Source organism: Maylandia zebra, linkage group LG20 (assembly GCF_041146795.1).
Source record: "Maylandia zebra isolate NMK-2024a linkage group LG20, Mzebra_GT3a, whole genome shotgun sequence".
In the NCBI taxonomy this organism is placed as follows: domain Eukaryota; kingdom Metazoa; phylum Chordata; class Actinopteri; order Cichliformes; family Cichlidae; genus Maylandia; species Maylandia zebra.
Window position 1 is genome coordinate 9,120,252 of NC_135186.1, and position 17,087 is coordinate 9,137,338.

Below are 17,087 nucleotides of genomic sequence, written 5' to 3' on the forward strand. Positions count from 1 at the left end.
TTCCTTTGAGATTATAAATGACTGTTATTAAGAGCCATTGATGAATGAGTTTTCATTTGTTCAGATATTAAAGTCAGCTATACAATCTTACTTTGAGCTCATCATCAAAAGGAAAAAACATGAAAAACATAGTTTGACTAACCTCTTTCCATCAATGGCTCAACATACCTAACAATTATAAGTCACATTAAGATTATTGCATAATAATGTTATTTGTCTTGAGACAAATGAATAAATCAGATCAGATTCAAAGATGTAGAGTAAAATTCAAGTGTTTTGACTCAATTCTCAATTTTTATTACATATTTAGATATTTAAATTAAGTTATATTTAAGTTGTTTTTATTTAGGATTTAGTGTTAGACATGTTAGCTACGTGTTAGCTAATGCTAGTGAACCTGATAGTAATATATTTTTGTTTGTTTGTTTTTTCTTTAGATTCAAAATGAGTATGCGCAAACCTATTTGTGTTATATGAATGTAAAGTTTCTAAATATGTAATGACTGATATTTATTTTAGCATTGAGTCTCTTTTTATTTGTTTTTACTTGTTTTCAGTACATGTTCTCTTTTCTATTTATATTTCCAACCTGGGATGAAGAAAGTATTCTGATTCTGAATAATTCTAATAGGCATTGTGTCCCTTAAATTATAAGACATGAGTAGCATGTAGTAATAAATAAATCTCTTTTAGACTGATTTAAACTAAAGCATTCCATTTCAGCCCACTGGCTTAAAACTAAGTTTAATGGAAAAACATAAAATGTCTTCATGGTGATTTAGTGATCTCGTGAATGAAATCCAGTTGATATGAAATCAGTTTCATTAATTTTTATTTTTATTTTTTATATTTTTTTCTTTTTTCTTTTATTTACAAGACAATGAAAGTTGAAAACTGCAGTTTTGGCGTACAGGTTCAAGCATCATAATGATATTTTTAATATAAACTGAAACCATACCATATTATGGCTATCATACAAATAGGACTATTATATATTACTGCAAATTTCTAAATAAGAAATACCATTTTTAAAACTCGTATTTATTTGTAATTTAAAAAAGTATGAATTTTGCATCTAAAATCAGAAAGTGATTTTAAGTGGGCTTAATTTTTATGCAGATTGGTATTATTGACCAGTTTCAACACATTGTAAAATTGATATAAATTATCATTAAAACTAAAAACCTTAGCTCCCCCAAGTCTAATCCATTTGTTTTTCTTTTTTCTTTTCTCTGTAGGATACAAAAAACAACAGCACCCACGACTTGTCACGCAGCCCTCAGAGTCTCAGTGACACTGGCTACTCATCTGATGGTATCTCCAGCTCCCACAGTGAAATCACAGGTCTAATCCAGGAAGAAGAGATGAAGCTGAGTGAAAGGGGAATCAGCAGCCGGGGCTCCCCACCAAGTCCCTCTGAAATCACCAAGCTGGAAAGCTCCATGAGGCCATTACTAGAGAAGAGCTTCTCTGAAGAGAAGGCAGACAGAAGGGGGAGGAAGCACAGAGACAGAGATTTGGATGACAGAGGGAAGCAACGCCCACGTTCTCTGTCAATCCCGCCAGATGCATATGACTCTGATGAGGAGCTGGAAGATATACTTGAGGAAGAAGAAGATGGGGGAGACTGGGAGGGTAAGCGAAAGGAAGGGAAAGAGGAGAAGAAGGAGAAGAAAAAGAAAGAAAAGGAAGCTGAGCCCACAGAGATGACCGATGAGGAGTTCATGAGGAGACAAATAATGGAGATGAGTGCTGATGAAGACAATGAGGAGGAGGAGGAAGAGATGGAGGAAGATGAAGATGAGGAAGACGAAGGATATGGCTACCAGAAACCCAAGAAAAGCCACCATAAGCACATAATCTCTGACTCAGGGAAAGAAAAGAGACGCCTTCAGCACCATTCCAGTAGTTTTGAGGAGGAGACTAAGAGCTCTACTGATGTCTATAAAGGCTCACTAGAAGAGGGTGAGGAAGATGTGATGGCATCGCAAGGAGGTCTGAGGCGCTTCAAAACAATTGAACTCAATAACACCAATAGCTACAGTCGAGACATCGAGCTGAGCAATGAAAACGACTTAAGCCTTGATCGGGAACCAGAGCTAGAGATGGAGAGTCTGACAGGATCTCCTGAGGAACGTTCTCGTGGTGACTACTCCTCGACTCTGCCACCCACTTCATCCTCATATGGCTCTGGACAATCTCCTACGTCCATCTCATCAATGGAGGAAGATAGTGACAGTAGCCCCAGTAGGAGGCAAAGACTGGAGGAGGCTAAGCAGCAGAGGAAAGCACGCCACCGCTCTCATGGCCCTCTCCTTCCTACCATTGAAGATTCTTCAGAAGAGGATGAACTCAGAGAGGAAGAGGAACTTCTGAGAGAACAGGAAAAGATGAGAGAAGTGGAACAGCAGAGAATTAGAAGTACAGCAAGAAAGACCAAGAGAGATAAAGAGGAGCTGAGGGCTCAGAGGCGCAGAGAAAGATCTAAGACCCCACCTAGCAATCTGTCACCTATTGAGGATGCGTCTCCAACAGAAGAGCTGAGACAAGCAGCAGAAATGGAAGAGCTTCATCGTTCCTCTGCTTCTGAATATTCGCCTCAAAGTCTTGACTCAGAGGCAGAGGGATATGAGTCCAAACTTTACAAGTCAGGAAGTGAGTATAATCTGCCAACCTTCATGTCACTCTATTCCCCGATAGAGAAAACAACTGCAACCACCACCACAGCACCATCTTCAACTTCCAAACCTCTGAAGAGTGCTGAGGAGGTCTATGAGGAGATGATGAGAAAGGCAGAAATGCTTCAAAAGCAGCAGAAACAACAACAGCAACAACAGCAACATGGAAGACATGGGCAGTACTATGAGGAGGACATTAATGGGCAAAGTTATGATGATGAGTATGAATATGAGCAAGATCAAACAGGATATGACAATGAGGCAGCAGAGACAGAAACTGATATTTATGAGGAGATTAGACAAACATCTCAGAACATTACCAAGATGCAACAGGCCACAGATGAGCAAGTAGAGATTGAAATTGAGAGCTCTTACCCAGATAAACAGCTCTTAGATACAGGCTCAGCCTTTGCTAAGCTACTAGAGCAAAGTAATGCTCTCCTTACACCAGGTACCAGTCCCACCCAGATCTCAGCTCCTGTGTCCTTTGCTGAGACTGCAGGGCGAATCCCTGATGTCAGAGTAACACAGCACTATTCTGCAAAGGATGGACACAAAGATAGACTCAAAACCCAAGCAGGAAAGAATGGAATAACTCCAACAGTGGCAGCAACCACTATTGCAGCATATGGTGTTTATGCTAGAGATGCAGTAACTATTTCTCAGACTGGTTCAAGCCATACTGTTACGTCCACTCAGTCTGAAATAGGTCGCAGGCATATGGGTAGTACATCCGCATCTTCAGCTACAGTCTCAAGCGTATGCAGCAAGATTGCAGAGATTACCCAAGCCTACAGTCAAAGAGAAGTCATTACCAGAAGGGTAGGGGAGACCAGGGGGATCCAAGTGCGAGACAGCTCAACATCTTCTATTGAGAGAATTATTGAGCCCCGTTCTCCCAAGTATACTACTTATTACAGAAGCACCAGTCCTCCTCTTTCACCATCACCACCACCACCGCAGAGTCCCACTCGCTCTCCTTCAAGAAGAGCTACAGCTGAGTTCTCTACACAGACTTTCAGTTCAGCATTGAGAATGGAGTCAGCAGGCTCTGGTCCTACTTCACCAGTAATGGCTCAGGGAACCCAAACATCACATCGATCAGTTTCCCCTAGGCTCTATCGACAGCAATCCTCTCAGGATGCCCCATACTCCCCTCCTTCAAGCCCAGCTAGGCCAACGACAGTCAATACTGCAACTTCCCCGCTGTCTTCTCCTACCCGATTTAGCCGCCAATCAACATTTGATACTTACTCTCCATGTGGCAGCCCTCCAGACACACCGCCTTACCACCACTCTCCTACACGGAGCTTTTATCGTACACAAAGAGTGGAGAAAGTAAATGTCGGAACAAGCATGGTCACCACAGCCAGCATATACACCAGAGGGTCTGTTTCAATGGATAATATCTCCCTCTGTAGGATATCTACAGTCCCAGGGACTTCGAGGGTAGAGCAGGGCCATATGATTCATGGTGGAAGTGTTGTGGACCTTAGAACAGCTACTAAACCAGCTCCTATTATTATGACTGACCAAGGAATGGATCTCACCTCCTTAGCCACAGAAAGCAGAAAATACCATGGTGGACCAGAGGGTAGCAGACATTCAACGATTGTACAGCCACTGATTATGAACTTGAACACACAGGAAACCACCACACCAACCACTGTGAGTGTCACCGTAGCTGCTTCAATGTTCATGACCCAGCCAAAACAACCAACAGTTTATGGTGATCCACATCAAAACCGAGTGGATCTGGGACAAGGCATGGGTTCAGCAGTTTGTCTCTCCCAGAATAAACCAGTTTCACCTCCAACTGACCCATCAATACCAAAAATTGATGCCAAACTGGAAGACCTCAGTATACAACAGAGAGAGCTTCAAAAACAACAAGAGAAGCTGCAGAAACAACAAGAGCTCCTGGAACAACAGTTGCAACACCACCATCAGATGCAACAACAGCAGCAACAGGCATCTGTTTTAGCCAGGTACAACCTTACTGGCCCAATCTCACCTTTACTGAAAAAAGATTTGCTCGTCAGTCAGACAACCACTGCTTCAGCTGTGGTCAGTGCTGTATCACCAATCATTAACCCTGAACTGTATGGCGCTGGTCCAGTTGAACTCAAGGGAAAGCCCAGTCCTCCTGGTTTGATATCAGGGGGTAAATCGCCACATAGTATGGTTGTACAAATGGATGGGGGGCCAGACCCAGCCAGGGCTGTGACTCAGCTCGTCAAGGTAGAAGAAGGACAGGATGCTGTAGATCTGACAGGAGGCCAAATTAAGCCTGACAACCAACCAGCTTGCTGTGATATTGTTTATCGACTTCCATTTGGTGGAACCTGTGTTGGTGCTCCTGAGAAAGAAGGCATAAGGCCTCCATCTGCCCCACCTCTCACCTATGAGTCTGACCAAGAAAGACAACCTGGAAGGTACCATGAGTATCCAATGGATGGGCGTAAGGCCTACACGTTACCTTTTCCTGGTAGGCTCCAGCCTTCGATGTCTGATACAAACCTTGCTGAAGCTGGGTTACAGTCTTACCATTCTAAAGTGGAACCACATCTCCAAGCTTCAGGAGAACTTGCCATGGATCTAACTGCTATGAAACAGGGCTATGGAGGATATGTGGGGATGCAGTATGGTTCCTATACAGATTTACGGCATGGAGGAGACATTGCAGCACAAACACTGCCTATCAGAAGATACAATTCCTTGTCCAACATCAGTTCAGATTATGGCTATTCTGCGCGTGACATTGCTAACTTCCAAGAAGCTAACTTGGCTCAGTACAGTGCCACAACTGCAAGGGAGATTAGCCGAATGTGTGCAGCACTCAATTCCATGGATCGCTATGGAAGCAACCCAGACTTGATGCAGTTTGGCAGTTTGAGCAGAGGTACTGGGCCCATGGCCTCCAGACTTGCAGCTGGTCTTGGCATTAGGCAAAACCTTCTCTTTGGATTAGATGGGAAGCCAATCTCTCACAGTCAAGCATTAACTAATCTTATCAATGCCAGGCAGGCGAGTCTAAGAGCCATGTACCCCGCTGCTATTAGATCCTCAGATGGGATGATCTACTCAACTATTCAGACCCCCATTGCTTCTACACTTCCCATCACAACCCAGCCTGCCTCTGTTCTTCGACCACTAATAAGAGGAGTCTACAGGCCATACCTCTCTGCCAACATGACACCAGTGCCCCTATCTAGTCTTAGCAGGCTACCAATGAGCCCCAGAATGCCCTTATCTGGACAAGCTGCAGTCCGTTATCCAGCACCAGGCCTTCTCCAAACAACATCAGCCACTGACATAAGTGCTGCTGCCACAACAACCTCAGCAACTGCAGGGGCCCTAGTGGGTGTTCCCATGACAACTAGCTCAGTGGTCCAGGATGAACCAGTTTACCTTGGCAAAGGTGCGACAGTGTCCTCTTTATCAGCAGAGGTCACCTCAGTGCAAGGAACAGTTGTCATACCAGCTGATCAGCAGCAGCAGCCAATAAACCTGTCCCAGGCACACCTGAGTAGCCAACAACAGAAACAAGTAACAACTGTTCAGCAGCCACAACAGCCTGCCCCTGCTGCACATGCTTACCCACTTTCAGGTCCTGCACAAACACATGGTTACACCCAACCTCCAGCAGTCCTGTCTGCCCCTACTGCTGGCTTACCAATTCCAGGTGGTCTTCCTCCTTTCCCTCCACCAGGTGCCATACACAAAGAGGGTGAAACTGAGGCAGAGAGACTGCACCGCCAGCAGGAGCAGCTTCTGCAGATGGAGAGAGAGCGGGTGGAGCTGGAGAAACTCAGGCAATTGCGCCTGCAAGAAGAGCTGGAAAGGGAAAGGTTAGAGCTGAAGTTGCACAGAGAGAAGGAGCAGATGCTGGTGCAGAGAGAGTTACAGGAGCTGCAGAACATCAAGGAACAGGTAGAGGGAGAAGCAGGAGGTGGAATGCAGAGTTTGATCCTTAATGTCTTGTTTGATGTTGTGTGGTTATTGTGTTTGGATTGGATATTGGGGTTTTTTTTGGTTTAGTTTTGTGGTGGTGTTATTTGTGGTGTATTTGGTTGAGTTATCTTTTTTTAATCCCATTTAAAATGCTTTTATTCAGTGTTTCAGTATTGTGCCTACTTAACAAGACACATTAAAAACAGCTAATTTTTTATACAGTATATTGTCTTTCAATGTCTGTCTCTTAGCAGTTCTTCTAAAAAGTATATTAAACAAGCATTTTCAGTTAATCAGATACATTAAGTCCATAAGATATTTCTTTAAAATGTAGTGCTAAAATTCTGTTCAAAAGTGATGACTTTTTTTCTGAATAAATATTTTTATGCAGCCTTAGTTATAAATGATGAGTTTGCATGCTGTGTTTGTTTGGGCTTTTTAAAATTTTGCACATGATGTTTGCGTGTCTGTTTGATGTCTGTTGTATGTGTGTTTCAAAAGGATACCTGTTTATAAAGTCTCATGTTTCATTTATTACTTTGATTTTTAGGCCAAAAAAGTGGTTTAAATGTTCCATTCAGCGGACTAATTTGCATAAAATCATAAAAATCAAGCAAAATAAACCAAAATATATTGCAAAACTATCGAAAATCAGTCACACATGTTGGTTATAATATATTGCTTTCTGAGCTCTTGGCCTTGCAATGATGTTTTCACAGTAAACCTGAGGGCTAATGTGACAATTTTCTTCTTTTTTAATAGAACAAGCAGTTGAAAATCTTTCAACTTAAGTCTGTTAAACAGGTGTGGAAGTCTTCCTTAATGAGAATAAACTAGAACTGGAATGTTTAAAATGCATCTCATAATTTACAGTGCAAGCAAAAACCCCTAACTGCTTATTTGCATCAGCCTGTCATTTTAGCAGTAAAAGAAATGCCTTAAATATTTTCTGCAGAGCATTGTATGACTGGTAAGAGCAATTACCAGTAAATGCTGCACTTCATTCATGTTGCGCCTCCATTCTTGGTTTTTGCAGTATATACAAGTTTGACTAACTTGGAACCATTGTCAAAACTAATCCATCAGCACAAGAATGACTTCATGTCACATTCACATGTGGGAATCTTGTGATTTAGGCTACATTTTAGAAATTTTATCATCCTGAATAAAACCAGATATCATGACTTTGGCTCTTTTTCGCTGTTTTCTCTGTTTTTAAATTTTTTCTTCATCTTGTTCTGGTACTATTCTTCACTTTGCTTATTTCATAATTTCTCCTTCATCAACCCATTCCATCTCTCCACCCTCTTATGCTCCACGCTCTGTTCTGTTATGTTATCTCGCTCTGTCTGTGTTTTTGCCCATATGTCCTTCTTTCTCTTCCCATCTCCACCGACACTTTTTGTTTAGGTTCTGCAGCAGCAACAGCATGAACGTGAGAAACAACTTGTTCTACAGCGGGAGCAGCTGGCTCAGCAGAAGTCCCAGCTAGATCAGATCCAGTCTTTACAGCAGCAGCTCCAGCAGCAGCTTGAAGAGCAGAAGAGACAGAAAACCGCTGCTGTCACCCAGATCATGCAGGTGGGGGTGGGGTGGGGTTAATGAAAAACATTGGTAGCTGGCTCTTAAGCTGTGTATGCATGTGACACTCTGCATTCAGACAGATATGTGTACCTTTTTATCTTGAAGAAATGTGTTTGTGAAGTGCAGCTACACAACCTTGTCGTTCTGATTTGAATCACTGCTTTATAGCAATATTAAAACCCCATGGTTTTTTTGTACAGCTGGATGGACAGCCGCTGCACCCCTACGCAGACTCTCATATGGGCTCCCGTTCTCTGCCCAACTCCTCGTCAGAGATGTGCCTGAGGAGCCAGGAGGAGCAAATGGAGGCCAGGACCAACATGAGAAAACACAGCTCCATGAGCAGACTGACTAGAGATAGCTTGGATGGAGATGGCGTGGTGTTCTACGGCTCCCCCCGCAGGATTGTGGATAGCTGTGTGCAGACTGACGATGAAGATGGCGAGGAGAGGTAAACAGTGTGTGAGTGTATGGAGTGACGGGGAAAGAGGAGGGGTGTAAGAGGTGAAACTGTGTGTATATAGGCAAAGGTTATTTTAATAGCCTTGCAATTTACTTCACGTGTCTGTAATTAAATTTAAGACCCAAGGAGAAACAGGTTTTATTAATATTTTATGAATAATACCATGTAGAATAAATCAATCACTTGAAGGAAAGGTTGGAACAATACTATATACAGTAGCATACTAACATAAAAAAGTTCACACTCAAAAAGGATGAGGATAAATGTTTGTGTTAACAATTTATATTCATAGCACTTTATTGCATTGTAGTTATCACTTTTTCATACCCTATATTGCCAGTAGATTTACAAAATTACTTGACAGCAACCTAAATATAGTTCTTTATTTTTTGTTTTTCGTGTATTTTCTCCATCGCCAGGTACATGATGCGTCATCGCACCAGGAGGCGTGGTCGCAGCGTTGACTGCTCTGTCCAGACAGATGATGACGAGGACAAGGCTGAGACAGAGCATCCGGTCCGCCGAAGGCGCTCGCGTTTCTCAAGGCACTCTGAGTCCAGTGCAGCTGGCAGCAGCACTGCCACTACAGCCACCTTAGCTACTGATACCAAAACTGACAAAACTAAGATGGTTTCCTCCAATATTGGCGTTCAGACAATCAGGGAAATGTCTTGCCAGACGGAAGTGGAGCACCTAGGAAGAGTCTCCCCAGCAATCCATGTGACAGTACCAGACCCTAACAAAGTAGAGATTGTGCACTATATCTCTGGACCAGAGCGAACTCAAAAAGGACAATCTCTAGCTTGCCAGACTGATCCAGAAGCCCAGTCACAGGGAGTTGTAGCTCCACAGCTAAGTGTACCAACCACAGTCAGTCCATATTCGTCCTCTGCCGGTACTGGCACACAACAGTCAGGTTCTGACCTTCTCACCCAGCAACGCCAGCAGCAGATTGCCGCAAATGCTGCCAAATTTGAGCGCCGACGTCCTGACCCACTCGACATTAATTACCAGCCTCACAACCATCTCCACAATGAATCGATCTCCAGCATCATTCGCCAGCAGCAAACAGCCCCCAAATCTCCACAAGTCCTCTACTCTCCGGTCTCTCCGGTGTCCCCTCACCGCCTCATAGAGACTTCTCTGTCAAGCGAGCGACTGAACAAGGCCCATGTAACACCTCAGCAGAAGTCCTACACAGCCGAATCTCCCCAGCGACACCCCTCTGTGCCCCGACCCATCAAGAGCACTCAGAGGTCAATGTCAGATCCCAAGTCTCTAAGCCCCACCACAGATGAGCACACGAAGGCCAGGTTGTCCCTGTATCAACAACAAGCACTTCAGAACCAGGTAAAGCCATTCAAACCATGGTGATATACACTAAAAGCCATTGAAATTTATAGTTAATGATGTTATTCAGATGGATACAGTCTAGATAACCACTAATATCACTGGATATTGTTAAAAAGTACAAATTTTATAGGAAAAATGACAGCACTGGTTAACTTTCACACAAAATTATCTAAAATTTTGTCAAAGTTTTAGTTGAAAAGAAAGTGGGATGAACATTAAATCCTGTTATTTTAACTTTATAGCTGAAAATAAAGCAATGCACAGATGGTGATTCTGTATGCAAAGGTTACAGTAGTATCCAAAAGATGTAAAGTTTGTCTTACTATTTATTACTTTTCATATGTTACATCCTTCATGCTACATTCATATTTTAATTCAGAGTGAAGAGATTTATAAGCCGCATATAAAACAGTAAAATCAAATGATAGACTAAAACAGTGGAAAAATATTTTTAACAATTAATAAATAAATTGGTACATTTTAAACTCCTGCAGCGGGCCAGTTAGCACATTTAATAACGTTGCTCTCAACAACAGGCTCAGTTTTATATTGTTTATTTGAGTCAAAACCTAGCAAGGGCATTAATACTGAATGGCCTCTGTGTAACTTTGAAACCATTTCTTTCATTCGATGTTGCCCTTGTTTTCATTTTCTGAGTGCTATGAATGTTTCATGTGGATGCTATGATGAGTAATTCCCTTTGTTAGATTATTTTTCAAATTTTGTTATTGTTTTGTAGTTTTACGACCTCATCTTCTGTTTGAAACCAGTAACACCTCAGCAGTAGCTGGCATGCAAAGTCAAAATGTGCTCTATTATTGAGGTCTCTTGAGTTACTCTGGGCCTTGATTTTAAAAACTGATAAAGAGCCTAGCAGCTTGCCCACAAACTAACTAAATTTGATCAAACTACAAAACTTCAGTTTATCTCCGACTAAATTTATAAAGGTCTATGCTGTTTCAACAATTTACATATTATGGTAAATGGACTGGTTTTATATAGCGCTTCTCTACTCTACCTGAACACTGAAAGCACTTTATACAACATGCCTCATTCACCAATTCAGACCCATTCATACAAGCACATTTTTGTTCTATGCCCTAAGTGCTTTCTGCCTAACATTCACACACATTCACACTCCAGTCGATGCCTGACCTGCTCTACCTCCTGAGCTACAGCCACCCCTATTATTTACTGGGGTTTGAAGAGTAAAAAACAAAAACATTAAGCCATAATTGTGACCCATTCTGTGTATTTAAACTGTTTCAATGGTAACAGAAACTCCCTTGCTCGCATAGCAGGAGCAATAACTCTTTTAAATGGACATTACATACTTACCTATATTGTCTCAACAACCATACCTGAAAATCAATTAACAACAATAGCTTAGGGAATTAATTAATGCCACCACAAAACACTGTGCTACAATATGACAGTATAATGGTTGTCTGGAAAAAAAATAGAATTAAAAAAAGGACCAATAAAACATATGTGAACAGTCACATTTGATACAGATGCTACTAGAATGTTCGTGCACAGACTGTAGACTAGTAGATCTCAGGACTGTTTTGTGCTTAAGTGCAATTACTTAAGAATGCTTTAGTGTACATTATGTTCATTTGAAGTTTATGTTACGTTACTAATAGCAGCTCAGACTGAAACAGTATTTTAACTCTTCTGTTTCAGCCAAATTGTCCTAACAATGACAGCTGGTGTCAATGAGTGTAAAATCTACCCTAGTAAAGCCAAAGACACACACCCTAATACCCTAAGAACAACTCTTCACCTCTCAATTTTCAACCAACTTTCAACTCTGTTGAAATGTGGCAAAGATGTTACTTAACTTGTTTTGGGTAACAACAACTACCCATCCGGTTTTCCCTGGGTGAGAGTTATTGTTTGTTTGTTTTTTTAATGCTGTGATGTATGGTTGAGGTCAGAAGTTTACATATGCTAGTCATGGATTTATGCAAATGTATAAGTTGGGGCTTTTATTGATTTTGTTGAATTCAGTAAAATGATTATACATCATACATCTTTCACGATTTTAGAGAACAAGAATTGGACTGAAAATTGAAAAGTATATATACACCCCCAGTAATATTTGGTTGAATCTTCCTCAGTTGGTTGCATCATGACTGCATGTTTTTTTAACCTTCAACAAGCTTCTGACATAATTCTGGCTGGATATCTGACCACTTTTCTCTTGCAGAATTAGAATAGTTTATTTAATTTGGTTGGTTTCTTGGCATGGACCCAGTTTCGAAGCATAGTCCAAAAATTTTCAGACATAGGACATACCAGAAGCTTAATGTTAATCAACCATTGAACCATTGGTGAAGTTGAAGAGTTTGGAGGTAGTCCTCCTTCTTCATTATTCCATCCACTTTATGCAATGTACCAGCACAACTGGCAGCAAAACAGCCCCAAAACATGATGCTACCACCACCATGCTTTGCAGTCGGCACTGTTTTCCTAGATCGGAACTCCTGAATTTTACTCGCCCAAACAAACCTGTAGCGATTGCGGCCAAACAGCTCAATCTTTGTCTCGACTCACCCTAAAGCTTTTCTCCAGAAAGGATTTGGAAGTTTCAGTCTTGTTTGAAGGCTAAGATTTTGAAGCAGGGATATTTTCTTTCGCAGTAAGCACTCTCTCAGTTCATAGCGATATTTCCTTTCATTTTCAGGGTGAAGTTTGGGTCTTTGTCTAGATCTTTTGTAGAAAGAGAAAATCCAAAATGACATTCATCCTCTAAAATGTCATTCTGACCCCAACTGTACCTATTTACATATATATATATATGTATGTATGTATATATATATAAAAAAAAAAAAAAAACACCCAGCACGCCCCTGCGGGCGGTTTATCCTTCAAGCTCGGGTCCTCTACCAGAGGCCTGGGAGCTTGAGGGTCCTGCGCAGTATCTTAGCTGTTCCCAGGACTGCGCTCTTCTGGACAGAGATCTCCGATGTTTTTCCCGGGATCTGCTGGAGCCACTCGCCTAGCTTGGGAGTCACTGCACCTAGTGCTCCGATTACCACGGGGACCACCGTTACCTTCACCCTCCACATCCTCTCGAGCTCTTCTCTGAGCCCTTGGTATTTCTCCAGCTTCTCGTGTTCCTTCTTCCTGATATTGCTGTCATTCGGAACCGCTACATCGATCACTACGGCCGTCTTCTTCTGTTTGTCTACCACCACTATGTCCGGTTGGTTAGCCACCACCATTTTGTCCGTCTGTATCTGGAAGTCCCACAGGATCTTAGCTCGGTCATTCTCCACCACCCTTGGGGGCATCTCCCATTTTGACCTCGGGACTTCTAGGTTATACTCGGCACAGATGTTCCTGTACACTATGCCGGCCACTTGGTTATGGCGTTCCATGTATGCCTTGCCTGCTAGCATCTTGCACCCTGCTGTTATGTGCTGGATAGTCTCTGGGGCATCTTTACACAGCCTGCACCTGGGGTCTTGCCTGGTGTGATAGACCCCAGCCTCTATGGATCTTGTACTCAGAGCTTGTTCTTGTGCTGCCATGATTTGTGCCTCTGTGCTGTCTTTCAGTCCAGCTTTGTCCAGCCACTGGTAGGATTTCTGGATATCAGCCACCTCCTCTATCTGCCGGTGGTACATACCGTGCAGGGGCCTGTCCTTCCATGATGGTTCCTCGTCTCCCTCCTCTTTCTTGGGTTTCTGCTGCCTGAGGTATTCACTGAGCACTCGGTCAGTTGGGGCCATCTTCCCAATGTATTCTTGGATGTTCCTTGTCTCATCCTGGACTGTGGTGCTGACACTCACCAGTCCCCGGCCCCCTTCCTTCCGCTTAGCGTACAGCCTCAGGGTGCTGGACTTGGGGTGAAACCCTCCATGCATGGTCAGGAGCTTTCTTGTCTTTATGTCAGTGGCTTCTATCTCCTCCTTTGGCCAGCTTATTACCCCAGCAGGGTACCTGATCACGGGCAGGGCGTATGTGTTGATGGCCCGGATCTTGTTCTTACCATTCAGCTGACTCCTCAGGACTTGCCTGACCCTCTGCAGGTACTTGGTGGTTGCAGCCTTTCTAGCGGCCTCTTCATGGTTCCCATTCGCCTGCGGGATCCCCAGGTACTTGTAACTGTCCTCTATGTCTGCAATGTTGCCTTCTGGTAGTTCAATCCCCTCAGTTCTGACTACCTTCCCTCTCTTTGTTACCATCCGACTACACTTCTCCAGTCCGAACGACATTCCAATGTCATTGCTGTATAGCCTGGTAGTGTGGATCAGTGAATCGATGTCTCGTTCACTCTTGGCATACAGCTTGATGTCATCCATGTACAGGAGGTGGCTGACAACTGCTCCGTTCCGTAGTCGGTATCCGTAGCCAGTCTTGTTAATGATCTCACTGAGGGGGTTCAGGCCTATGCAGAACAGCAGTGGGGACAGAGCATCTCCTTGGTAGATCCCGCACTTGATGGTAACTTGTGCTATGGGCTTGGAGTTGGCCTCTAGTGTTGTACGCCACATCCCCATTGAGTTCCTGATGAAGGCTCTTAGGGTCCCATTGATCTTGTACAATTCTAGGCATTCCAGTATCCAGCTGTGGGGCATTGAGTCATAGGCCTTCTTGTAATCAATCCAGGCAGTGCACAGGTTGGTCAGTCTGGTCTTGCAGTCTCGGCTGATTGTTCTGTCTACCAGTAGCTGGTGTTTTGCACCTCTGGTATTCTTGCCAATTCCTTTCTGTGTCCCGCTCATGTATTGACCCATGTGCCTGTTCATCTTAGCCGATATGATGCCTGACAGGAGCTTCCATGTAGTACTGAGGCAGGTTATTGGTCGGTAGTTGGAGGGGACCGGTCCCTTCTTGGGGTCCTTGGGGATCAGGACCGTCCGGCCTTCAGTTAGCCATTCCGGGTGTCTTTCGTTAACTAGCAGCTGGTTCATTTGTGCTGCCAGACGCTCGTGGAGTGCAGTCAGCTTCTTCAGCCAGTAGGCGTGAACCATGTCGGGCCCTGGTGCTGTCCAACTCTTCATACTGGAGACCCTTTCTTGGATATCTGCCACTGTGATGGTTACTGGACCCTGTTCAGGGAGGTCGCTGTGGTCTGCCCTCAGAGCCTCTAGCCACTGAGCATTGCCGTTATGGGTTGCATCCTTCTCCCATATGCTCTTCCAGTATTGCTCCGTCTCCAGCCTTGGTGGTGCTGTTCTCTTATTGTTCCCTTGCCACTGAGAGTACACTTTTGCTGGTTCTGTGGAGAACAGCTGGTTTATTCTCCTGCCTTCTATCTCTCTGGTGTACCTCCTCAAGCGGCTGGCCAAGGCTGTGAGTCTTTGCTTGGCAGTTTCCAAGGCCTCAGGTATGGACAACTTGCTGTATTTCTTAGGCACCTTCTTTGTCGCACCTTTCTGCAACTCCGTTAGTTGGCTAACCTCCCTCCGTGCTACTTTGATCTTGCCCTCTAGCCTCCTTCTCCATGGAGGGTACTGCCCCTTGTGGCTGTTCAACTTGTAGCCAAGCATCTCACTGATCACTGCTGCCGTATTGTAGATCAGCTTGTTAGTGTCGGTAATCGTGGTTGTAGGTATTGCCCGTAGTGCTGCATTAACATCATCTAGCAGACCTTCTGAGGGTACTTCACGTAATCTTGGTAATCGGCTACGGGGGATCCAGGTTTCAAGCTTGGCCATGATCCTATTTTTCAGGTCAGTTCCTCTCGCACTCAACGATCCTTCTCCTATCGCACTTGGGGCTATGTACCCAATCTCGGGTGGGGGTGATGATATCTCCCCCCTGACCTGGCGTCCTGACTCCTCCTTGCCGTAGCATTTGTGTTGTACCTCGTCAATCTCTAGCTGTGAGAACAGTCCCTTCTTTCGAATGTTGGAACACTGAGCTACTAGTTGTTTCGCCGTCATTGTGGATGTTGGGTATCGAAGAATCCATAGGTCCCTCATCCTATTCATGTAGCCCCTTCCGCCGGGGTTACTTGCGTAGTAGCATTCCAACAACGCCCTGTTTTCGTCCCTTGCCCACCGATGCCTTCTTGTTCCAGTAGCCCACTTTTCGTCAGGGTGCCCTGGTTCCTCAACACCTGACGCGGACCTTGTTGATCCGGGCGACGTCCGAGCCGGCATGCCTTCATATTTATCTGTCTCGCTCATGTCTGCGGTAGGCTTGCTTAGCATAGGGGGTCTAGCCTTAGGACCCTTACTGGATACAGACGCCCCAGGCAGGAATCGAACTTGCGATCCTCTGTTCCAAAGGCGTGTAGTTTAACCACTACGCTATCCAGCTATATATATATATATATATATATATATATATATATATCAATCATTGTATTCTTCTGACCCTTTGAAAAGTGTTTCATAGTGTATTTTTCACTGCCTCCATGTTAGGATTGTGAAAATAATAGGTCCCAGAGGGGATTTCTCTTTATGCTTCCGCCTACACACAGACTGAAATGAAAAATAACACACAACACACTATGATCTATTTACAATTTCAATATATGTTTGGTAGGAACAAATGGGATGATATATTATTTACACACAGTATAAAGACAAAGATAAACACAGATTATTTTGATGGTCACATCATTGACTGGTTTTGACAGGGAAGCCCACACAAATTCAGCATTTTATTAATTCAATATTAAGCAGTCAAAATTTACAGCTAAATCAAAAATCAATGATAATCCTAATTTTTATTCTCTATTTTTAGTAGATTTTACAGTGGAAAATTGTAAAAGCCATGGTGGTTCATTTAGCCAGCCTTTAAATCCAACTATATCTTCCAGTATATTCATTTGCTTCATTATACTGTACTTCATATGCCTATTATGTTGGGGTTTTTTGTTATTCCATGGTGCATTCTAAGTAAGAATATAGATTTTAGCATAACAAAACTACATGCTGTCTCCACAACCTTTAATTAAACTTAGGTTGTTTACTGGCCTCATCATTACTAATTATTTTATAAGAATTAAAAAATTATTAAGAAAATATTAAGATAAAGGTATAAATCCCAAAATTCTGAAAATATCAACTCAAAACTGTAAAAACAAAAAA

General features: G+C 43.2%; 1 protein-coding gene across 4 annotated transcripts in view; it reads left to right on the forward strand.

The window, feature by feature from the left end:
- bsna (bassoon presynaptic cytomatrix protein a) overlaps window positions 1-17,087 on the forward strand; it is a 135,148-nt gene that overhangs the window by 94,831 nt on the left and 23,230 nt on the right. For 3 of the 4 annotated variants that reach the window (XM_004553990.3, XM_076878446.1, XM_004553991.3), the window contains exons 4-7: window positions 1,239-6,611; window positions 8,043-8,213; window positions 8,417-8,667; window positions 9,099-10,029. In XM_004553990.3, the coding sequence (XP_004554047.2) occupies window positions 1,239-6,611; window positions 8,043-8,213; window positions 8,417-8,667; window positions 9,099-10,029 (6,726 nt within the window). The remainder of the gene's footprint in view (window positions 1-1,238; window positions 6,612-8,042; window positions 8,214-8,416; window positions 8,668-9,098; window positions 10,030-17,087) is intronic. The other variant, XM_076878445.1, reaches the window with a different exon arrangement.